The sequence below is a fragment of the Ceratotherium simum genome, chromosome 1 (assembly GCF_057802395.1).
Source record: "Ceratotherium simum simum isolate JZ-2026a chromosome 1, ASM5780239v1, whole genome shotgun sequence".
NCBI lineage: Eukaryota > Metazoa > Chordata > Mammalia > Perissodactyla > Rhinocerotidae > Ceratotherium > Ceratotherium simum.
In genome coordinates, this window is record NC_141900.1 from 89,021,668 (window position 1) to 89,047,520 (window position 25,853).

Below are 25,853 nucleotides of genomic sequence, written 5' to 3' on the forward strand. Positions count from 1 at the left end.
TACTGCTCCTTCAAATTGTATCTGCTTTTAAGTCTCTTCCCTATAGTCCATGTTCTGATCTGCTTGGATACTTTCTTAGTGTTTTGAAACTTAGAGTGGATTTTATCTTTCTAGTGATGGTTTTAGATAAATCTTACTTTCATCACTAGCTCCCTTCTTGTCCCTTCATCATAGTTTTTCACAGTCTGCTTTTGCTTGCAACAAAGCCTTGTGGCAGAGCGGGGTTGGGGCAAGAAGATGAGAGATCACTTGCTGGGACTGTTATTTTTTTCTTGTTCTTATTTACAGTTCTTTTGAATTTTGGGCAATTTCTGTCTTCAAGTTATTCTGAGGGCATGATTTTTGAGTTTTGTTTCTTCTTCTTCTTGTTCTATGTTGTTTTTGGAGGAAATATTGGGAAATGGGGATCTAAGCAACAGCCATTGTCCTCAGCAACCTGGGAATTCCTAAAGCTAGAAGTTTGAAAAGTACATTTTTTGACTTTTTGGGGGTTTGTTTTTGTGTTTTGATGTCACATTATTTCAATTCTCTATTATTATGCACAATTGTGGAGATAATGTTATCTATACTTTACAGTTGAAGAAATTGAAGTCTAGCAAGATTTAATGACTTGAGAGAAGATCACAGAACTAGAAAGTGGAAGAGATGATAGTTAAATCTAAAATTGTATGATGCCACGCTTTTGTTCTTTCTACTACATCATGCTATCTCCCTGGGCAATTGAACTTACAAAAACATTAAAAAGGACCGCAACCTAATACATTTTAGTGAATGTTAATATAAACTATCAATTTATTCTTCTGTTCCTTTTCTCTTCTCTTATCCTGTATCCCTATTATATTTTTAGTAGCTTTTTCTCCATTGGCTGCTACTTCTTGACCTTCAAAGGTATATCCTTCTTACTGTAAATGAGAAAATGCACATAAGTGCTGTCCTAGGGAAAAGTGATTCAACATATATTAGTTTTGTTTGTTAGTTTTTATCCTAATAGAGTCTTCTACTCTACCTTCCCTCCAAGCAAATATACTGTCATTTCCCCCTTAGCCCACTTTCACCTATGGAAGTACCAGTGCACATTCATTGTGCTTTGGAAACTCACTGCAGTGTGGAGTTTATCTCCAACTCTGAATTGGAGCTATCCCTGTGCTGAGGCTGTAAAAACTCCTAGCTTCGTGTAAATGATAGCCCCAAGTAGCAGTTGGCAACAGCTTTGGCAGCCTCTTTTCAGGAGTGGGGTGTTACATTGTCTGTAGTTTTCTTTAAAGTAATTTAATCTGCACCTTAGGGGTGCTTAGTTAACATTTTTGAAGTACCTTAATCAGGAATCCACACTCCAGGGGTAGTTAGTTAACATTTGAAAGACCCTAATCAAGATTCTATACTCCAGAGGCAACCAGTGCATCAGATGTTGCTCTCTCAGTCTGCACCAGTGGGGGCATTAATTAGAATAAAAGATGTTAGAAGTAATTTGTCATTGGTGAAACAAATGGTATTTAAGCTATGTAGTTGACCGAGTACCTCCATTGGGACATGAATGGAGGTTAAGGATTTGGTGAGGTCAGCAGCCTGCCAGCCTAGGTCTAGAGCTTGATTTGGTCCTGTGCTTGCAGCCCTTAATGGAGGATTTTGTCAGCTCACCTGGCCAGTGGAGCATGTTAAGTCTCTTGTAACCCTACATGGGCCAAATCCTGCCTGCCTTTTTCTACTTCTCCACCCAGAGCTCATTGGATACACATTCTGGCTGTACTCTTTGTTTGTGTGTCTTGTCCACAGAGACGTTACTCTCAATTTTGAGCCAGACTATTCTTTGTAATTTCTTAATTTATATTTGATGTATAATTGTATTTTGAGAAGATTGAATATCTCAAGTATGAATTTACAGTGCCATTTTGATCAGAAGCACAAGAATTATTTTTAAGTGGTAACTTTCTTATTTTCTGCCTGAGAATATTGTCAGTATTCTGAGGCCAGGCTCCCATCTGTGGGGGAAGCATTGTGGATATGTAATTCTCTTGATAATTTAGTGGTCTAGTAAGGCTTGGTAATTTTTTGCAAGCTCCTTTTTATATTGAATTCTGTTCAATAGTGGCAGACAGTTCTCTTGTTATATAGGGATAATGTTCTTGAATACAACATGTAAATTAATTTATGAAGGTTGAAATCATATATATGAACTTTACATACCGTGCATAGTATAAGGAAGGACATCTACTAGGAATTTCTATAGTAAACACTACCATTATCTCTAATACCTTAATGTGAATAAATATAGATGGTAAATGAAATAATATAGCTTCTTTGATAAAAAGTACCAAGGACCTTACCTTCTGCAATTTGATGACATATGTATATAGATATGGCATGTGTTACTGATCTCTTCTACCAAACATACTGAGAAAAGAAAGCAGCCACGGACTGGTCTAGATTGCTTTCTGTACTCACTGGGAGACAGAAAAGTAATGTTGTTTTATAAAATATTTAGCTGCATAAATGGATTATTCACATTATTTATCTGTTATTTTTTAAATGGACTATCTATAATATAGGTATTTATAATTAGCTATAGGCCTTGTAGCCAGAGATGTATAGATTTAAACTGTAGTTAATAGAATCATCGAGTTGCAGAGTTTGAAAGACCTTAGATCTTTTCTAGTTAATCCTTTCATGAGTCCCAAAGTGTCTTAGTTAAACCATCCTTCCAGATTCCATGCTTAGCCTCAACCACAGGCATGATTTATATCCACTTAGGCATATATACCTGTATATCCCCTTTTGTATGTATGTCTTTATCTATCTATGTATGTCAAGGTGTTTGTGTGTGTGTGTGTGTAATAGGAAACAATTGGGACCAATAGAATTTTAGTAGAAATAATTGGTTAAAGGACACGAAAATCTTTAATATTTAGCATTGTCCTATCAGTGAGAGTCTTCAAAACCTGGTTCAAGAAATCCTCACTTGATAAGATCCTCAGAGCAAAAAAATCAAAGGTAAGAGAATTGAGAAAGGGAGTATAGTATTTCCAATTTTAAAGTGTTCTACAACCTACACATTGAGTGTATATTATAGCAATATAGATACAGGGGAATGACTTGGGGTTTAGTAGTTTGGAAATATGTACATTTTGTTCTAATTGTGGTGTGAGGCCTTGCTGAATTTTAGCTAAATTATTTTTGTATAAGGCTTTTTCCATAAAGCACCAATAATTCTATTTGACCTCACAGGGTTTTTGTGATTATTAGACTAGTCTTCATGGTTGATTATATTATTCTTTTAAATTGCCTTTTAATTTTCAGCTGATGTAGGTGAAATAGATAATATAAATTAATTAATATTGGATCTGTTCAGTGTTTATGCTCTAGGAGATTTCAGGAGACAAACAGAAAGATAAGGGTGTAAACAAATGTGTCATTTGGGGCTGTGGCATTTTATTCTTCATACCTTGCTTATTTGTTATTTTTTAATAGGCTATTTATCATATTAGTACGGATATAAGTAGCTATATGCCGCATAATCGAGCGACTTATTGATTTAAACTGCATTTATCTCATCTCCAGTCACTCTGTGGCCCGTGGCCACCATGTTCAGGTAGCCCTTTGCTTGTGTCCTGTTTGTGACTCATGTGTTCTTTTATGAAGATCATTTTGTCCCAGCTAAATTTCTATTACTTTTTTTCCTGCCTGAAGCTCTGCTTATAGTTTTGCTTCCTTTTCCCTCTCTAACACACTGAATTTAGATGGCTCCTTGGCTGCTAAGTACTTTTCTCTTCTTGCCGTTGGGGCTGATTTTGCAGAATGTAGTAATTTTGTGGCCTGCGGTGTTTAGCTGGTTTCGTGTATGAAACAAAACAAGTAATTCAAATGTCTGTGCTTGGAATGTCACATTTGGAAATATTGATGACTTTTTTTGATTTGCTTTCAGAATCGTCATCTTTAGAGGTTTAAGGCTTCTTGGTTCTGCTCTCAGTTTGCTAGTATTAAAAATTTTTAAATTAAATACCGTATCATCAAATGCCCTCTGCATTGCAAAGAAAACCGTATGGATTTGGTCATGGTTTATGTGCTTCTCTCTCTCCTCATGGGTTTCGGGGTCTAGTGAGTCTAAGTAAGAACAGCGTCATGGATAAATATGTGGAGGACTTACTTAAAAACGAGCTTGTGTAAGTAATTATATCATGTGTGTGATTAAATGCCTTTGGTTCATGTTTAAGTGCATTTTATGAATTGGGAGCCAAACAAAGGGATTGAGGAGAATAGCCTACAGGTCATCTGAAGTAGAGGTTTTAGAGACTTTATGCATTAGTTACAAGGGCTTGCTCTACGTACTGGGATATTTTCATTCTTCCCTAAATAAATAGATTTCAGTACCTTCCAGTGGTGCTTAACAACTTAGAGTAGGCTTATAGTATAGTTGAGCTTGAATCTACTAAAGAAGAATGCGTACATTATTTCAGGATATCACATAATTGAAAAACCTTCCAGTTGTTTTAGGGAGTAGAGGAGAGGGGAGGATGGGGAAAACTTCAACTATTAGGGTTTGCCTTTAGACTCGCTTTTGCTTTTGTCGATCATAACCTAGTCATTTGCAAAATGAATTATTTTTAGGCCAGAGGTTTTTTTATTTTTTATTTTTTGGTCAGGAAGATGGGCCCTGAGCTAACATCTGTTGCCAATCTTCCTCTTTTTCCTTGAGGAATATTGGCCCTAAGCTAACATCTGTGCCAATCTTCCTCTATCTTTTGTATGTTGGTCGCTGCCGCAGCATGGCTTGATGAGCGGCGTAGGTCTGTGCCTGGGATCTGAACCGACGAACCCAGGCCGCTGAAGTGGACCATGCCAAACTTTACCTCCTTGTCACCAGGCTGGCTCCAGGCCAGAGGTTTTTAACCTGTGGTTCTTTTGATAGTTTGAACCCCCTGAAGTCATATGAGAAATTTTGCGTATATGTGCCTTAGTTTGAGGGAAAGGCCTTTGGTTTTCGGTAAATAAGGGAAGTCCCAGATCCCAGCCCACCCTCTCCCCAACTCCCTACAGGGGTTAAGAACCACTGTTCTAGGCTATTTTTTCCATTACAAAACCAGATGATTTGGATGAAAGCCGTAGTCTAAAGGTCTACAGAGACTTTTGACATATAAAATTACTTCTCAGAAAACTTCCATGGATTAGCAAGACCTGTCTTCAGTAGATACTGATGTTATGGTAGACATATGTTTAAAGAAAAATAGAAGGTTGTTCTTTTGTATTTATGAAATACCCTTCATTACTCTTTTCATCAAAGTCTTGTCTCACTTGTACATATTGTTTTTTGTTTATTTTTCTTCATCTCTTTTATCATTTGTTATAGTTTTAACTTATTTACCTTTTATTTTCTACATGTATTTATAATGTCTTTATCAAGCTACTTATCTCTTCTAACTAATAAATAGGAATTTGAGACTATGGTCTAGCTCTTTAGAATTCTCCTGCAGCACCAAGTATGGCATTTTATAAACAGCGAATGCTTAATAAATGTCACAAACCGACTGACTCATTGTGGAAGTGGTAGTCTGTGGAAAACTTCCCGTGGAGATTTGGTTACTTGTTTTTAATTGCTTCTACCTCTTATTACTAACTGATGGGTGTAATTTGAGGAATGTAACTGTTATTTTGTGATTCTTAGATAGTTTCTATGTAAATATAATTTAGTTACAAATTTAATTGAAAAATCTCCGATTCCTTTAAGGAAGTAATAAAGCAGTCATCCCATTTATTACACCCATTCTGTTTTTGAATTTGTAATGGAATCCATGTCTATTTATTTATATTTTTACAGTGAGGGAGATGAACCTGCAGGACATCAAGGAGGATTTGGAATTGGATCCAGAGGAGAACAGCACCCTTTTTATGGGCATCCTCATTAAGGGGTTGGCAAAACTGAAGAAGATCCCAGAGACAGTTAAGGCGATCAAAGAACGCTTGGAGCAGGAGCTAAAGCAAATTGTGAAGAGGTCTACAACCCAGGTGGCCGACAGTAGCTATCAGAGGGGAGAGAACCTCACTGCGGAGAACCAGCCAAGGTAGCTGGGGGTGCAGTTCGTGGTTTTGATACCTCTATTTATTGTACATTTTTTAGGGTGAGAAGTAAGTAAATATCTTCTGTGGTATTATTTCTTGAACTCTGGATACCATGCAAACTTGGGTGAAAACAGCTTGAACAGACATAATTCAGCTGGTTTTTGAGGTACCGGAGAAGTTTTAAAGCATATTGTCCATACTCAAATGAAAGAATGTAGCAGTTATTGAATATTTACTAAGTACTAAGCAGTATTCAAGGCACTTGATGTATAGTGTCTCATTTAATACTCACTACAACTTTATGAGCTGCTTATTAGTATTCACATTTAATAGTTATGGAAACTGGGGCTCAGAGAATAAGTAATTAGCTCAAAGTCACAGAACAAGTGGCTCGTCTTGGAGTTGAATACAAATCCATGGTCTTTCCTCAGTCCCATGCTTTCTTCAATGTGTGGGGATGTTTACCAATAGGCAAATCAGTCTCAGGAATTGCTGTATCTACTTAAAACAACTAATAGGATTTGGATTTTGTAATTCTTGTTTCATAAGGGGAAAACTGAAATTGTGCTCAGATCCTAACTCTGTCTTGACTGTCGTACACTGGGCTATCATGTTTGCCAAATTAGAGTTTAGGGCATAATAGACTAATGTCATCTGATGGTGGGTCGAGGTATTTGAAATTGAGACTTTCCTAGAAAATCCAGGATTCACTCTACATGGGTCTCTCTTCTCTCTTCCCCCTTCTCTGCCTCTGCTCCCCAGCCCTTCATGTATAGCAGATGTGGACAAGGCAGGAATTTGGCATGGGGGGAAAAGGCCAATGGAAAGTACAATTTCATGTGAGAACGGAGGGCAAAGTAGAGTGTGTAGAATTCTTGGGAGGTGATAGACAATGTGTAGAAGGGATCATAATCTTGTTACGTTGTTAAGGAAATTTTACTGTTGTACTTAGGGCTTACATTTTTTTAAAAAAGAAGATAAATTTAAGGGGAAATAATAGCAGCTTATTTAGTAGAGAATTCCCAGACTTACTTTAAATTTTTTGGAAAACTTAATGTACTCTACTTACATTTTCTATATTCTTTTGTATATCTCAATAACATTGATTTTAATTATACTTTCAAACTCTTCAAAAATTAATTCCCTTGTAAACTTCTTTCAAAAGTATGATTGGTGAAGAAACCATCCTATACCCCTCTTCTGCCACAGAATATTTCAAAGTGCATGTTTTGATCAGCATGGGTTTTGGAGTCAAGCAGACCTGACTTTAAATGCCAGCTCTGTAATCTGAGGAAAATAATACCTGTCTTACAGGATTGCTTGCTTTAGATGAGGTTCTATGGTTAGTACTTAGTAGAGTAGCGCCAGTCAGTATGATCACACGCACACATGTGTATGTGAATTCACACGTTTGTTTATTCTGAGTTCCTTCCTCAGCCTCCGTGTTCTTTGATCACTCACCTTGTGATGGAGAGAAGCTGGGAATGGTTCTAAATTGAACTTTGCTTTTCTTCTTTCTTTGCCTGGTGCCTGGATTTCCGTGAAGACCTTTTGCCTCCTTACCAGTGAACACTCCGAAATTCTGGTTTGCTATTTGCCCTGTTGCTGCAAGTCCCTAGACAAATACACTGAACTTTCATAGGGAAATAACATGACTATAGTATATATTGGAAATAAAACGAAAGGGCATGGATCAATAACTTTTCTGCAGATCTCATTATAGTACCCTTAAAGGCAGCATGTCTTTCACAGGATTTAGACCTCTTCCTCTCCATTCCCTAAGCCCCTTCCAGAATTCACGAGTGGAAATTACAGCACTAGAAGTGAAAATTCAGCACACTGCCCTAGGAAATAATAAGTGTTTCTCTATGAGGAATGAGTCAGCAGGAGGGCTTTTTTTGCTATGTAAGTTTCGTTTTTTTATCAGTATTTTAAAGGCTTTTGTAGGTAATATATATTGGACACTGGCAAGTGAACAATCTGTTTGTCTTGGTCTCGTGTCTATAACATGATCCTGTTTTATAAAATATACAAATCTGAAATTTTGGGTCAAAACTCTTTATTATGAGATAAAATAGTACAGAGAAAGCAAATATTTGGGGTGAACCACTCTTTTTGAAGATCAAAGATTAACTTATTGGGCTGGGTTTCCAAATGACTGATAATTTTGAGGTAGACTGTGGTGGCTGTGTGCTATCAAATGCTTTAAACTCTTCAAGAATTAATTCCCTTGGAAACTTCATTCAAAAGTGATTGGCATTGTTGCTTCTCTAGAAGTTTTAGAATTTTAGAAAGGATATTGTCAGATTATCCCTTGAAGCTTGCATGGTGCTTTGTGCTCATCGAACTTGACTGGGAAGGTGTTAGTGGCAATTAGGTTAGAGAGAAGTCACAATACTTGGCATTATTATTATTATTTTTTGCCATTCAAGGAATTTTATGCTAAAGGTATAAGAATCTGTTTTTTCTTAAAGAAAGTTGGAGCATAGGCAAAAAGAACCACGAATCCTCCTTTCCCAACATGTATATTCTCTCCCTCACCCCCCATTAAAATACATATTCCAAATCATAGGCATATAAATGCTACTCGTAGGCAAGATACCAATACCATAACTTTCCCTAAAGGTTTCATTGTTCAATGTCATCTTATTAAATATATTCTGGTTGTGATGCATTGCAGGCCTGTTTTCATTTGTCTTTATGTAAAGAGAGTTAATGTTGTGTGCTATTTTGCGAGAAAGGTAGAAGGAACCAGGCTAGTGAGTTCTGTCTTGCTTTTGCTTCCTATGGAGCCAGAATACTTGCACAGCCAATTTTTAAAATCACTTTGGTGACCCACTTATTATTTTATTTTTGACCCCCCCAAACTATCTGTTGTCTGTTTATAGGAGAAATATTTTGTCTTTCTGTTCATTCATAATCTGTCTAGTGTCTATAAACCTCTGCTTACTATTAAAGGAAAATATTCAACCATTATTGTTGCCAACTTGATAAACATTAGGGTAACATGTGTTTTGCTAATCTTCCAGAACCACCTGCTACCCATAATTTCCTCAGGAAGGCAGGCAGTGTCTTCAATTTCAGATAGCTAATGTGGTCTGCAGCCTGTGCAACTCATAACCAGTTTCTTCAACTCCTGCTGCCTAATTATTTATTCTTTCCCAAAATCTAACTCATGAGCATTTTCATGTCATTTTTGTTTCAAAGAAGCTGAAAGTTCTCTAATATATAACAAATAAGAAAAGCATGAGGAATAGATGGAAGAAATAAAATCTTCTCAAAGGTGTGATATCTTGTCAAGAATATGGAAGAGAGAAGAATGAGAGAAAGAGTGATTGGCATATGTGAGGCAACTACCTCCATCTCTTTGAAAATGGTCCAGTTTAAACATGAAGGCAGAAAGTTCATTGCAGGGGCAGGTGCTGGAGGCCTGCTCCACTCTCATCAAACTGTTGGTCTTGACAAGGGCAGAGAGGACTGAAGGAGTTGAAGCCATGGCTGCCAGAGAGACTTTTTCCCTTTCGGGAGGAGACGATTTTGCAATATTTCTTTATCTCTGTTATGAATGAAGGAAGATTAAGTGTCTGATGTGAAAAAAAAAAAGAACATTGCATATTCTGTGCTCACTGTGATATTGAAGAAAGATTCATGGAAAACACAGGAAAGAAATATACTTTGCTAAAAATACTTGTGTTTGGATAGTAAGGTTGTAGATTTTTCCCCCCTCTATTTTGCAACTGTTATTAAGTTATAGTGAAAAATAAACTTATTATTTAAGAATTAAAGTATTACTGAAGTTATTTTAATCAGAAGAAATCATTAAAATGAAAATGCCTGTTGGGGGTATCAGTATGGAAAAATGTAATACCTGTTTGCAGACCGACTGGATCATGTCCGTTAGATTACTTTTCATGGTATATGTGTGTCTGTGTGTGTTTGGTTACTTTCTGACTCTACCCCTAGAATGGAAGCTTCAAGAGAAGACAGAACTCATTTGCCTTGTTCAGCACCATATCTCCAGAATCTAGCACAGGGCCCATCTGACCCGTAATAAATACTTGTTGAATGAAAGAATGAATTCCGTGTGTACTGAATATCCGCTATAGACCAGAAACGGGGCTAAAATGCCAAACAGTCAGACATAGTCCGTGTCTTCGTGGAGTTTAAAGTCTAGAAAGGAAGAAAGGCGTTAATCAGAGAACCCTCAGCAGTAGTACAAGCTGCTAAGTGCCACGGAGGAAAAGCACAGTGTGTCATGAAAGCGTATAACCGCGGGCACCGTCTGCTCTGTGTAGGTGAGCATTAGGGCATGTCTTGTGTTGTTTTCAAATAATAAAGTAAGGCAGCTTTTATTGTTGTTTTATACTAGTTGTAGTTATTAAGCTTCATTCATTTGATAGCACCTACTATTTTGTTCTAGTTATGCAGTTAGCTTGATATCAGCATACAAGATGTGACAAGGAAAGCAGCCAGATTCTTGGTATGCCATTTTCAAAGGTTTTGCTGACCTCTGTGGTCGATTAGATTTTGATGATTATTGCTAAGTGTGCTTTTCTTAGAGATAATACCAAGTTTTCATGTCATCAATAATATTTGAGAGTTCCTATATTCCCTTGTGAGCAGATTGTATTATCAAAACGTTTTTATCTTTGCCATTATCTTATTATCTTACTTTTTTAACATTTGAAATTTTCACTAATATGGTGTTCAAATAATGTTTATTTCTTTTTCAGTGAACTATCTTTCTAGTATGTTTATCTTTTTATTGATTTGCAGAAACTCTTTATATATTAAAAAAATTAGTTCTTTGGAATTCATATTGCCATCTCCCCCCAGTATCTTTCTCTTTTGATTTTGTTTATGATGTCTGACCATGTAGACATTTATTTTTATTTTTATGAGGCTATTTATCAATGTTTTCTTTTATAGCTTCTTGGTTTTGTATTAACTTTAGGTCTTCCCCATTCTTAGATTATAAATAAAATTTCCTAAACTTTCTTCTAGTACATTCTTAATATTTATATTTTTGATACATCTGGAATCTGAAGGACTGGCCACATTACTTATAAACAGATGTAACACTTACTACACTGTATCGTAATGGACTATATACCCCTTTCTTCTCTGCCTCCCATGTATCTGTCGTGTTATTGATTGTCAGTGTTAGCTGAATGCTTGCTGAATAATTCTAACACTGAATCATCTACTTTATAGTCATGGTTTTTTCCAAGGGTGGTATTTGCCTTATTTTCTGAAATTTTATTTTTCTAGTTTCTCAGTCTATTAAGGCTGTAGATTTGTAGAAATACATTGAATTATTGCTCTAAAAGTTGAAAAAATGTACTTTAAAAAATTTTCAAAAATTCAGAGCCCAGAACTGGGAATGAGGGTCTACTGTTCTAACAGGGAAGTCTTACAAAGTGGTTTTATCTATACAAAAGTCTAAAGGCTCAGATTAGTTTTGTAGTACAAGTGCAATGTTTATGAAAAGAGTAATAAATGACATATTTCTCATGATTTCCTTAGACCTGTGGCTAGAGTCAGGCATGTGTTTCTTTTTCAAATAAGTAGTATTTCCTTTCATTTCTTCTTTCATTACTAGATCCTCTCTCCTAAGTATCTGAAATGTAGGATTTTGTGGAATTGGTCATTTTATTTTACAGAAAAGTCATTTAAGAGCAGCTTTGAAGCAAGGTCAAGCATTTGTCCTTGTGGCTTCTTTTAGCCAGTCCCAAGCCCTGCATGTAGCACCTGGACATGCTTGGAATCAGGAAGGGCCTCCATGTAATTTAGATGAGTAGTTAATTCGAATCAAAGCAAGCAGGAAGCAAGTAAATTTAACTTCAGTGATTATGATTCCATTTGATTAAATCTCAACTTTTGATTACACATATCAGTGAGAACATGCTTTAAATACACCCAACTATTAAATACTGAAAGGTATGAATATGATGAACCAGGGACATATAGAAGAAATCCCTCTATTCCTCAACTAGAGTATATTCCTTGCAGCTTTACTGAAGTATTTTTAGAACAAATGAAAGGAATTAATTCTTTACATGGGGGACTTATTACACCAATTGTTAAGTAAAATATACAATTCATTACCATGGAAGGTAGTACTGGTCTCAAATCCATGTACTTTGTAGTAAGACTTAAATAAATTAATTGATAATAGCTTCATAACATAGCAGGTGAATTAGTAATGTCAGTGATGTTCATAGCTCTTTTGTAAACATGAAGTTGGACAGCTGTCTTTCTGATTGCATGTTGTCCTTGGGTTATAGTCTCTAGAGAAAGGGTGCTTGGCTGAATGGGCGAGAGGTCTTACTCAATATCACATTTCTTAAATCTTTGTTTTATATTTTTCAGAGAAAAAAAATCTGCTTTTGATTTCTCTAATTTTGCAGACTACAGTAGGTTCAAATTAGAGATTGGACCAGTTCCAGGAATAATAGCTAAAATCTATTTTATGGGTTATCTATAACACTGTTTAGGTGTCAGCCTTCATGCTGCATCAAGGCCACTGCTCTGTTGGGCAGACAGTGGGCACCACCTTAGGTCTTGTCACTTTCTGTGCACTTATTAGTGTCATAATACGAAAGGTGCTCCACGCTCAAACTGACACTGAATCTTTTTCACTGCAGAAACACGCAAACAGAAACTTGTGTCAAATGAAATTCTTCCCTTGATGATGTTTAGGAGTGGTGTCAGATATGATTAAAGCACCTTCGTGTGTGTCTCAGGCTGTATTTCCTGTCTTTGGGCTCCTCTAGCTCCTGGACCATCCCATGATTATGATCTCCAACCAGATTGGACCTCGAGTTTGTAAGAAGGGGGTTAACTTTGTGTTTGTAGCCTGATTTAGGGCTGGGCACATGTTAAATGCTTAAGACGTTTAATGAATGAATAAATAAGAAAAAGAGGCAAAGAATGTAATTTTTTAATACGAGGAATTTTTTTTTTTTTTTAAATCTCAGTGGTACTCACAGTGGGGTCTAAGGATCAGCAGCACCAGTGTCACTTGAGGTTTAGAAATGCAAATTATCCCTGTGGTGGAGGGGTGATTAAATTGGAATCTCTGGGTGCAGGGCCCACAGGAGTCTATGCTTTAGATGATCCTTATGCATGCTAAAGTTTGAGAACACTCTTTATAACATTGCAGACATCACAGAGGTGTGCAGTTTTGTAGCATTTATGCTTTGCAAAGCAGTCTGCCATCTGGTATCTCACCTGAGTGAGCCTCACTGTTGGCCTCATCACAGGTAGGGGCATTGTGATTAATCCCAGATTACCCAGGGAAATGTGAAAGCTGAAATAATTTGACAGTTCACAAAGCTTGTTGGTGGCAGAATTAAGAGCAGAAATAGTCTCTTTCCATCATGGAAGTTTGCTTTCTGTCTTATATAAAGATGACTTTCCTGACTTATTTCCTGGGCTTGATTTTGTTTTTCCTCAGGAGAAGGGCAGTATTTGCACTGACATATCCATTCTCGCACCCGTACCCTGCACTGTGATCAATGGCAGGCCTTTCAGAGATAGCTGGAAATGTTAAGAAGTGTGATCAGCAGCCACAGAGTAAATGGATCTTAATTAGCTCACCTGAGAATCAAACTGATGACTTAGATACCTAAGCAATTCCCCTAGAAACCTTAGCACATTCTTGTCCTAAGACTAAACAGCAACTACGTACTAAGAATATACACCTAAAATCTTAACTTTTGTTATCTCTGGGAAGTGGAGTTATGAATAATTTTTCTAATGTTCTGCTATGTTGAAATATTATTTTTGGGATGGAGGAAAGGCTTTTTTCCCCCTAGCTTAATTGAGATATAATTGATATATAACATTGTGTAAGTTTAAGGTGTACAACATGTTGATTTGATATATATTGCAAAATGATTAGCACTATAGCATTAGCTAATGCCTGCATCACATAAATACCATTTCTTTTCTTTTTTTTTTTTTTTTTTTTTTCCCCTAAAGCCCCAGGCAATAGTTGTATGTCATAGTTGCACATTCTTCTAGTTGCTGTATGTGGGACGCGGCCTCAGCATGGCCGGAGAAGCAGTGCGTCTGTGCGCGCCCGGGATCCGAACCCTGGCAGCCTGCATCGGAGCGCACGCACTTAACCGCTAAGCCACGGGGCCGGCCCTACCATTTCTTTTCTGTGGTGAGAACTTTTAGGGTATACTATCTTAGCAACTCGCAAGTATGTAATACAATATTATTAACTATTATCACCATACTGTATATTAGCTCCCCAGAACTTATTTACCTTATAGCTGGAAGTTTATACTTTTTGAACACCATCTCCCCATTTCCCCCAGCCCCTAGCAATCACCCCTCTAGTCTGTTTCTTTTTTAGAGTTCAGCTTTTTTAGATTCCAGTTATAAGTAGGAACATACGATATTTGTCTTTCTCTGTCTGACTTACCTCACTTAGCGTAATGCCCTCAAGGTCCATCCATGTTGTCCCAAATGGCAGGATTTCCTTCTTCCTCATTGCTGAATAATATTCCATTGTGTGTGTATATGTGTGTAAATACACACATATACCACATCTTGGCTATTGTGAATAATGCTGCAGTGAACATGGGAGTGCAAATATCTTTTTGAGATTCAGTTTTCATTTCCTTTGGATATATACCCAGAAGTGGAATAGCTGGATCATATGGTAGTTCCATTTTTAATTTTTTGAGGAACCTCCATACTATTTTTCATAGTGACTACACCAGTTTACATTCCTACTCAACAGTGCACAAGGGTTCCCTTTGCTCTCCATATCCTTGCCAACATTTGTTATCTGTTACGTTTTTGAAGATGGCCATTCTAATGGGTGTGAGGTGATATCTCATTGTGGTTTTGATTTGCATTCTCTGATGATTATTATGTGTTGAGCACCTTTTCATGTACTTTTTGGCCATTTGTCTTCTTTGGAAAAATGTTTACTCAGTTCTTCTGCCCATTTTTTAATCAGATTGTGGGGTTTTTTTTGTTATTGAGTTGTGTAAGTTCTTTATATATTTTGGATATTAACCCCTTATCAGATATATGATTTGCAGATATTTTCTCACGTTCTGTGCGTTGCTTTTCAATTTGTTGATTATTTCCTTTGCTGTGCAGAAGCTTTTTAATTTGATGTAGTCCCACTTTATTTTTGCTTTTGTTGCCTTTACTTTTGATGTCAAATCCAAACAATCATTGCCAAGTCTGATGTCAAGGATCTTACCCCTGTGTTTTCTTCTAAGAGTTTTATGGTTTCAGATCTATGTTCAAGTCTTTAATCCATTTTGAGTTAATTTTTGTGTATGGTGTAAGATAGTGGTCCAGTTTTGTTCTTTTGCAGGTGGCTGTCCAGTTTACCCAATACCTTTTATTGAAGAGATTATCGTGGGAAAGGCTTATGAAAGAATAATCCTAGTACTTTCAGTAAAACAAAGAGGGCCTGGGTTTATTTTCTAAGTTTAGTCACTAATTTGCCACATGTTAGAATTAGAAGTTCATTTCAGGTCATCTCTCCAGAATTCAGAAACTGAACATGAGAGGCTGACTTGACAAGCAGGGAAGTGACACAGGAAGGAAATGATTGGAGCCAGGACCCAGTTCAATGTTCTTTTTGTTTTTACTGTGTTTCATTCTCTATTGCTAATAGTTTTTTCCCTGTTCTTTTCATAGTGCAGATGGAGAATTAGTCAGCACTCTTCAAATAGTAACTTCTTTTTACATGAAGATTATTATTAATAAGTGGTAAAACTTATCTCTACTCCTTAAAAGCAGGTATTAGATAACCTTGAAGATTAAATGGGATCTATGTCCTATTTGAAATGAAAAATGCTAGCTCAGCCAAGCCTATTAGGAAAATGTGTATGTGAGATATAGGCGTATAAAACTAAGACCATTTTGATATGAAATAATTGATGATCAATTTCTTTTAAAACCTAAGCTCCGAGTTCAATATTTTCTTATCTTTTAGAGCATAGTAGTAGGGAAATAAATATTCTGTGGTTATTGCCTTTGTCTGTCAGTGGAGAAATGCAGAACCCTGATATTAAGGACTCAGCAGATAAGTGGTAGAACAGAACTGATTTTCTACCTTGTGTGTGTGTCTTTGCTTCGTGACCAAGTAAGGCAGCTTCTTGGCTGCACACATGGGTTTTCCAGCCAAATGACTAATTCAAGGTTCCCTGGATGTTAAATTTAGATTCAGATAGTCATATCTCACCTTAAATATTGAACATTTTTCACAGCTTGATGTTATAGCTTTATACCGTAGACACTTCTTGCCTTGTGCAACTGTGACTATTCCTTAACATTTTCTTTTTCTTATTCTTCTGCCTTTTCTCATGGTGGCACTTGAAGATGAGATACATAGGGATAGCTATGCGTAGGAAGTTAGTAGAAGATCTGGGAGCACGAGTAACATTTTACTTATATCTATAAGAAGGCTATTTTTAAAACCTGCCAGATAAGTGGATGTGTGTTTAAAGAACAAATACTTTCTTCATCGTGACACTTGTCTGGGTTTTTTTTTTACACAAAATAGATTTTGTTACAGTATTACTAAAGTTAACTCTGAATGCGTGTATCTTTCATCTTGTAACTATACTTCTTTTGGTTCTCTTGTTTAGGTTGATTATCTTTTTGGGAGAGTAGTTTTGTGTGAAGTATTTTTTATTGTGGGCTTCTAAAACTGGGAGGTTATAATCTATAAACTTCTTTTCTCGCCGTTTGTTTTCTGTAATCAGGCCTTTACTTCTGCCGTCTGCTGGAGCTCATTTTTTCCTTCTTTCATTCAACAAACACTCATTTATTGCCTATCATGTGCTGGATATTATGACAAATACTAGAATACAATGATAAATCAGACGCAGTTGTTACCCTCAACGAGTTCACAGTCTAGAGGGGGAGAGGCAGCGACCGGAGGAAAGGAGATGAGTTTAAGGCTGTTTTAATGACCCAGGGAAGAGATGATGTGACCACATTAGCAGAGTAACAGCGGCAGTGGAGTGAAGTAGGCCCTTGTGAGAGATAGTCAAGTGGGAGATGTAAAAGAAGTTGGCGATGGATTTGATTTGAGGGAGGAAAGAAGGTGGAGATGATATGTTGGGGCAAGTGGTACCATTCACTGATGGAGGGAACATGGAGAAGTAGGTTTGGGGAGGAATATGATGAGTTCCACTGAAGACATGTTAACTTTGAGGTCTACCGCTCAGGGGAGTGGTCTGGCCAGAAGATAATGTTTGCGAGTCATCAACAGGTGGATACTTGGTGAATGTGCTCACCCAGAGAGAGTATGATGATTGAGAAGAGTTTACAGCATTTAAGGAACAGGCTTAGGAAGAGGTTCCTGAGAAGGAGCAGCCAGAGAGGTGGCTGGAAAGCAGAAGAGTGTAGGGTTGTGGAGCCAGTGGCAGGCAGTGTTACAAGGAGGAGTGAGTGGTCACTAGAGACAAGTGCTGCCCTTATTTGAATAAGGACTGAAGAGTGCCTCTTAGATTGAGCCAAATGGTTATTTGAGACTCTTGTAAGAGTTGTTTTAGTAGAATACCAGGGTAAAAACCAGTTTGCAGTGAGAAAGTGGAGGCAGTATAGACAGTAGTTGTATTGACACTCTTTCCAGCCTGGGTTTCCTTAGCATTGTACTGTACTGATATCCCTTTTGCCTTTTTTTCCCTTAAATTACTTCCTTTTTTTCTAACACCCCTAGAAAGGGACATTCTCCAAAATTGAGTCTTTTATTTTCTCCTTATCTCTGAGCTTTAGTTTTCTTGTCTATAAAATGGGGATAAAAGTAGTACCCTCCTCATAGCGTTGTTCCAAGGATTAAATGAAATAATCCAAGTAAAGCACTTCACATGGTGCCTGGCATGTTGTCATCAGTGTGGCTGTTGTTGACGTAGTGGTGTTTGTTATAGTCCTTGTCGCTGTGGTTGTCATCCTCATCATCTTCCTTCAGCCTTATTGTTTTCCTCCATTATGACAGCTTTAGCCGCCAGCTCCATACAGAGGACCCCAGGTTGGTGTCTCTAATCCTAGCCTTCTGCTAGTACTGCCACCCTCCATTGCTTCTTTTACTCCTGAAATTGATACGGGCTCATGACAAAGTTGACGTGAGGGAAGCCATGTTGTAGAAGAGAAACCCTACTGTAACTTTGAATGACCTCTGACTAACTAACCCAGCTGGATATGCACCCTCCAGGAGATCTAACTGCTCTGTAGATTTTACAACCCCTGCTTGTATATGTACCTGCCCAGCTGCGATAAGATGATAACTTTGTTCTTTTGAATTCCTTAGGAATGTGATGACCCCCAAACAGAGAGTCTATGCTGATAGCCATCATCAGTGAAAACTGAAAGATCTGGTGTGGCACTCCTGTCTGTAACACCAGAAGGTCAACATTCCTAACCCCCTCCCTTATAACCCACCAGCCTATATAACTGCTGTAAGATTTTGTGCCCCTTAAGATGGTTCTTTTGGACATGAGTTGGCCATCTTCCCTCTTGCTAGCAAGCAGTAATAAAAAAGTCCTTTTTCTCCTACCACCTTGCCTCTTGACTATTGGCATGTTTTGTGGCAAGCAGAAGGCCCCCTTTGGGCGGTAACAAAATCAGTCACCCACAACATTTGACTGAGTGTTTTCTCCATTCTGGGCATCGGGCCATGTGTTGGGAGAGAGGTGTGGTTACAAAGAAGCATAAAACAGGGATAGTATCCTCACTTTCTGGCCCAGAAGCCAGCATGTCGGTATTTTGTCACTTCTCTCGGGCCATTGTGATCATCTGGTTTTGTTTGGAGGGCTTATAGATTCAGAGAGGAATGATGGAATTGGCTCTTCTTCTGTGAATTAGGCCTCTTTTAGTTATACGTGACAGAAACCCAACTCCAACTACCTTAATTGAAGAGGGAGTTTTATTGGAATGATACGGCTGTGTCTTATGGAATACAAGCAGGACTTGACTAACCAAGCTGAGGGAAGGACAGAGATGCAACTGGGCCATGGGAGCATCTGGGTTCTCTCTCTTCTCTCTCCTTTTTCCCCCTCTAGATAGTAACTGTTAAAGATACAGAAAACAATTTACTGTTGTTTTGAGTTTGCTTTTTTAGTATACTTTCACATACATTTTTTCCCTTTAATTCTCACAATTGGTGATTAGGAAATTGTAATTGAGGAAATTTGTGTTTGAATAAGCTGAGATTTGAAAGAGTCCCATGACGTATTTGAAAGTCTCATGGCTATTCAGTAGAGAGCTGGTGTCAAGTCTAGGTTTCTGATGCCTTTCTACTGGCGTTTATACCACACTGCCATCCCAGGATAAATATTTTATGTCACCAACTGTGATGTCGTATTGCATATTATTGCATACTGTTTTGTGACTCTAGAAATAACCTGTGTGTGTGTGTACGTTATTTTTTTCTGAAGGGTAGACATTGCAATTAATTGAAATTCTAACCTCTAAAATTCGTAGGCTTATTCTTAAAAGAAGCCTTTTCTTATTTAATTCCATTTAAGGAATCTCTAGTAATTTAATGTTTCTGCCTGCTCTTTTGTCTTTTAGATCAGTAGTGAAAACCTTGATCCTAACAGGATTTAAGCAACTGAGCTAACTGCAGTGTAATGTTTTATTTCTTCTTTTATTTATTTAGTATTTTGTGGTAAGAGTGGAGTGGGGAATGATTTGCGTGGGGCTTTCTGTGTTTAGGTCATCCCGAGTGTGTCTGGAGCTAAAGGCAAACATTTGTTCTCTCAATCTAGTGTTGTGTGGGCAGTTGGAGAGTGTATATGAATGTTAACATATTTCAGTTTATTTCTGGTAGCTTTAAATTGGGCTAGACTAGTGCAGATTTATGTCCTGTTTATGTGAATGATTCCTAATCTCTTTTATTCTTCGATGCATCAGGAGAAAGTCGTCTTTCTTTTTCTTTTTTAAGGAGTGCATATGTTGGTGAGGAATGATACTTTGGCAAAGTGTGTGATTCACTTGGGTTTCTTTTCCCTTATTAGCCATTCACTCCTCATCCCACTGTTCCTCTGAAACCCTTCTTGCCAAGGTCACTGAGGCCTGTGAGTTGTAGATTTCTCTGTCTTGACCTTACCTGACCTCTGTACAGCCTTGATTATGTTGGTATTCTCTTCTTCTTTGTCTTCTAAAATTTTCCCTCCTGGCTTCCTTCTTCCTCCCTAGCTACTTCCTAACCATCTTTTCAATGCTGCTATTTCAGGGAGTGTTGGCTCTGGACTTGCTTGCTTTTCCTACTCTGCATATTATCCTTGAATGATCTCATCCTCTCAAATATTTATCACTTTTTAAATTTCCAATGTCAGTCTCTCTCCTGAGCTCTAGACTTGCATATCCAAGTACCTGAGTACATTAACACCTTACCCTTAACATATCCAGATCCAAACCCAAAATCTCTGCTTCCAAATTTCTATCTTTAGTTCTCTCTCTCTCTCAGGAAAGGTAACCATCATATTCAGAGTTACTCAAGCCAGAAACCCAGACAAAGAGATCCTGAACTCTCTTCTCTCTTTAATATGGTTCCATTAACCCAACTAGTTCTCTCCATTTTTTAATTTGATCTTCCAGCAGTGCTGTGAGGCTCCAGAACAGGTTTTAATTAATACTTTGGTTTTACAGATGGGAACACTTGGAGAAGTTGAGATTTTCTTCCTAATTAAAGGACTAGGAATTATCAATGCTGAGAAAGAATATGAATCTCTTGTTTCTAATAGGTTACTTATATAAGAAGGAAAAGCAAATACAAAACAAGAGAACCAAAAGAGAAAAGTTAATGTCTTCCTGGTAGTGGGACTCCAAAGGAATCAGCTTTCATCATACTTCACTTTTTGAGACAATCAGGTTCCTTTTTTCACTGTTCTGTATATTTTTCTCTTCACCACAGGGGATGTGTTGGGCCCTCACTGTCTTCACTCAGAGCCACAGCTGAGGTTTTTTTTTTTTTTTTTATAAACAGATATAATTCACATACTACCCAATTCACCCATTGAAAGTATACAATTCGGTGGTTTTTAGTATATTCACAGGGTTATGCAACCATCACTACTATCTAGTTCCAGAACAGTTTTGTCCGCCCCACAGAATAAAACCATATGCTTTAGTAGTCGTTTCCTACCCACCTAAGTAACCACTAATGTATTTTCTGTCTCTGTAATTTGCCTATTCTGGATATTTCACATAAGTAGAATCATACAATATGTAGTCTTCTGTAGTCTTTATTCACCTAGCATAACGTTTTCAAGGTTTATCCATGTTGTAGCATGTATCAGTACTTCATCCCCTTTTATAGCCAATATATATATTTGTAGCCAATGTATATATATAATATTCTATTGTATAAATATACCACATTTTGTTTGTCCATTCACCGGTTGGTGGACATTTAGATTATTTCCACTTTTACGATTTTACTATTATGAATAATGCTACTATGAGCATTTGTGTACAAGTTTTTGTGCACACGTGTGTTTTCATTTCTCTTGGGTATATACCTAGGAGTGGAATTGCTGGGTCCACATGGTAACTCTGTGTTTAATGTTTTGAGAAACTGCCAAGCTGTTTTTCAAAGCAGCTGTACCATTTTACATTCCCACCACCACTGTATGAGAGTTCCAATTTCTCTACATCCTCACCAACACTTTTTATTGTCTTTTTGATTATAGCCATCCTGGTGGGTTGAAATGATATCTCGTGGTTTTGATTTGCATTTCTCTGATGGCTAATGATGTTGTGCACCTTTTGTTTACTTATTGGTCATTCATATATCTTCTTTGGAGAAATGTATCTTCAAATCTTTTGTCCATTTAAAAATTCAGTTATTTGTCTTTTTATTACGAGTTGCAAGAATCTTCAGATATTCTGCATACAAATCCTTTATCAGATAAATGATTTGCAAATATTTTCTCCCATTTTGTGGGTTGTCTTTTCACTTTCTTGATGGTATCATTTGCAGCACAAACGTTTTTGATGTCGAAGCTGTGGGTTTTATTAATATTGCCATGCCTGTGCTGTGGTAAGGCAGAGGAGAGCTTCGCTCGCTGAAATGGGTGGATGTTTCAAAGTAGGCAGAGCTGCAAGTAGAGTCTCTCCACTCTGGCCTGTCTCTTCTCCCTTCTTTCTTCCCTGTATAGCCTGTCTTATGGCTATGATGGTCACACAACAGCAGGTCTATTTTGGTCTTGATCCTTCAGGAGTGACACAAGCTGGCAGTGTGTCAGCATTTTATCAGGGGATTGCTGTTTCCATGATGGTAATAGATACCGTGGATCTCATCTGAGACCTCACTTCCCTGCTAGACCTTCTGTCTGAATAGAGAGCCCTGTCCCTGCGTGCTGAGGCGCTCTTGCCCTTGAGTGGCAGTTAAGGCGTGCGGTCGTGGAGCTTTGTGGCCCTGGAGATAACCAGGCAACAGCACCCCTCCGTTCTGAGGACCCACTTCTCTTCCAGTGTTTTCTGCTTCATTGCTGGTTTGCAGGCCTGTACCTAGAACTTCATGCCATTGGGAAGTTGGACACCAGTGTGCCTCAGGCTTCTTCGGGTCAATATGATTTCAAAAATCTTGGGGTATAACATAAGGTTAAGTTTTAATTTTGTCAAGTTAGGACATTTGGCAATATAACCACCAGAGAAAATAACTGAGATTTTCCTATCAAGAGAGTACCCAAAATATCAAATGAAATCAATTTACTTTTGTGAAAAGTCAATATACGATCCTATTTTTCTTATTTTGCTATCTACCACTGAAAAATATGTTATGGTCTGTGGATTGGTATTTGGGAACCACAGGCTTACGTACTCAGCATAAATACTTATTTGAAAAATAGAACCTTCACTAATCAGGTATTTATTCTGTATGATGTCAGATACCAGTTTTATACAGATTATTTCCCTGCACTGAATTAACTATTTCAGCTGTTATGTTAGACACATCTTCCTGTACTTTGTACCTCTCTCTGCTATTTGAGTAGTCCTCCAGTAACACAGATGAAAGAATTGTTTCAGGTGTATGGCAGTATAAATATGAACTGAACTTAAAAAGATTAAAAAAAGTCGTCATTCAAAAGGTAAATGGCTCCTATTTACAAATACAATGTGTAATTTCTGGATTATGTATATTCTAGACTGAGAGTACTACATAAATTTTTATTGATTTTGTCTCATCTAAATTAAAATGTCAAATAGATATTAGGGTTTTATCAAAAGATAGTTATTGGCTGTCACATTGGCACATTAATTATAGTAATTGGGCAGTAAAGAAGCCATAGGAATAGATAATATGCTATACGTTTTGATGAGATTATAGTTATGACCTCTTCTTTGTGGTAATAAAATCTTGTTAATTGGCACCGCTGACAAGCTCTCTTGCTTTCTTTTTCTACTTTCTAGGTTGGTTTATGAGTCTGCTTAGGAACCATGAACTGAGAGCCATGCAATATACAATAAAGGTCACATTCCAAATTTTTCTATACTCATTCATGGTATACACATTAAATTCATTCAGCCAATATTTGCTGATCACTGTTTTTAGTGCCTCCAAGTATACAGAGATGTATAAAGCAATGCCTACCCTGAAAGAGTAATAATGGAGAAGGGAGGTAAAGTGTCTCTGTATACATAAATGTGACACACATATATTGAGTCACATATGTGAGCCACATGTGGTAAGGTATCCTTAAAAGTGGGATAAAATACTATACAAGTTCAGAAGAGGAAAGGAGGATTCCAGGCCTGGGAGATCAGTGAGGCTGTAAGGCTCAGTGGTAGAGGAATTACTTTGCATCCATGACATAAAGCTCTGAGCTATCTCTGAATATACATCTACATTCTAGAACTATAGCGAGAGATAGGTGGCTAAATGCAGTGACATGGAAATCAACTTTTGTTCTAGGCTCAGCTACTTTGCAACCTCATTTTGTGTCCTTGAGTATATGAAATTGATGTAATAATATGTGTTCAGTGTCTCTCACTATGAAAAATGAGATAATGCGGATGCCTAAGCTGCTCCCTGTGGTGAAAGTCAGGTTGCTTGGCAGGTGTTTATTTTTTTCAGGCAACTTAGGCTATACATTTGAATAGTAGTAAGCACAGCTTTCCATGATTAAAAGGATTCGTGTCCTTACCAAAGTGCCCAATTTATTGCTAGAGAATAGCATATTCCGTGTAACATCTGAACTGTTGTCTGAAAAATTGCCTAAATTCCTCAGAGAAACTGCCTATATGAATACAAAGTAGTAGTATAGTGATCACTGAAATATGTTAAAAAGGAAACAAGTGCTTATTGAGCTGCTACTACTCGTTTAGGGCCTTTACAATTGGTTTTTAGATTCTTACATCATCTCCCTTTTATAGCAGAGCAGACTGAGGCTTAGATAAGTTTTCAGAAGTTGCTTAGATCATACAACTGTTTGAAATCAAATCTGTTGAAACCTGTGTTGTGCTCTTTACATGGTTGTGTGGTACTTCACTTTAGTTTGATGTTTTTCTTGTAGTCCAGTGTAAACCATCTTTGCATGTGTGTTAATGTTACATTTGTGTTTATCGCTAGGTTACTTCTAGAACTGCTGGAGTTGCTATTTGACAAATTTAATGCTGTAGCCGCTGCACACTCTGTGGTCCTGGGATACCTGCAAGATGCTGTCGTGATTCCACTGACTCAGCAGGAAGATGTCAAATTGTATGACATGGCAGATGTGTGGGTGAAGATCCAAGATGTTCTACAGGTAAGGTCCTTTTACAAAGGGTGCCATCTTGATTCAGAATAACAGGTTAAAACAAAACAAAAAAATTACCCACCTAAAATATTCCCTTAATCATAAACAGAGTGAGAAAGTAATGTTTCTATTTAAAGATGATGCTGCTGTCATGAACTTCTGTCATCTTCAAAAGACCTTTTAACAGACTTTTTTTTGCCAGGCTTTAAAATTAGGAGGAGATTCTCAATATGTAACAGTCAAAGATGTACAGTGTCTGGCTTTCTGTTGTAATGTACTTTACTTCACTCAAATTAGTCATATATTAAGGTAATCACTATTAAAATGTCCTTAAACACTATTTTATACACATATATGTGCTTAATTTTATGACCATTTTCCTACAGTCAACCCTTGAATATATTGGGCTAAATGACAGGTTAAAAGCTTATTTTGAGAGATGAAAATCTGTAAGATATAACTGTATCACTTTGACTGATTTGTTGAAGTTTGGAGGAATCATATTACTGTTTGGTATGATGCTGCAGAGATGGTATTTAGAAACTTTATTATATTTTCTCTCCATGAGCCAGGAAAATATATTTGCTTTGGCCAGGTGAAAATTAGAAATATGATCAAGAGTTAGCTGAAGCAAATTTGACATAGCTAAACAGAAATGATTTGGTTAGACAGTACCTACTAATATGAAAAAAATTAAGTATATGTAGGGAATTGAAAAATATAACTATGTAGGAATGAAATTACTTGCATGGCAAATAGGAGTCTTTGCAGGAAAAAATAAATCATGAATGTAAATTGTAGTCATTTTTGAGAATATAGGCATGCTCCTGGTGGACTGAATGATTGATTCTTGGTTATTCATTCATTATACTTTTTTTTTTTTTTGCTGAGGAAGGTTAGCCCTGAACTAACATCTGTGCCCATCTTCCTCTGTTTTGTATATGGGACGCTGCCACACATGGTTTGATGAGCAGTGCATAGGTCCCTGCCTGGGATTTGAACCTGCAAACCCCGGGTCGCTGAAGTGGAGTGTGTGAACTTAACCACTATGCCACCGGGCCGACCCCAGAC

General features: G+C 37.4%; 1 protein-coding gene across 1 annotated transcript in view; it reads left to right on the forward strand.

Moving 5' to 3' along the window:
- The window catches only part of EXOC4 (exocyst complex component 4), a 740,211-nt gene that overhangs the window by 73,293 nt on the left and 641,065 nt on the right, over positions 1-25,853 (forward strand). Inside the window, exons 6-7 of the mRNA XM_004430750.3 lie at positions 5,810-6,053; positions 24,617-24,791. Of these exons, the coding sequence (XP_004430807.1) occupies positions 5,810-6,053; positions 24,617-24,791 (419 nt within the window). The remainder of the gene's footprint in view (positions 1-5,809; positions 6,054-24,616; positions 24,792-25,853) is intronic.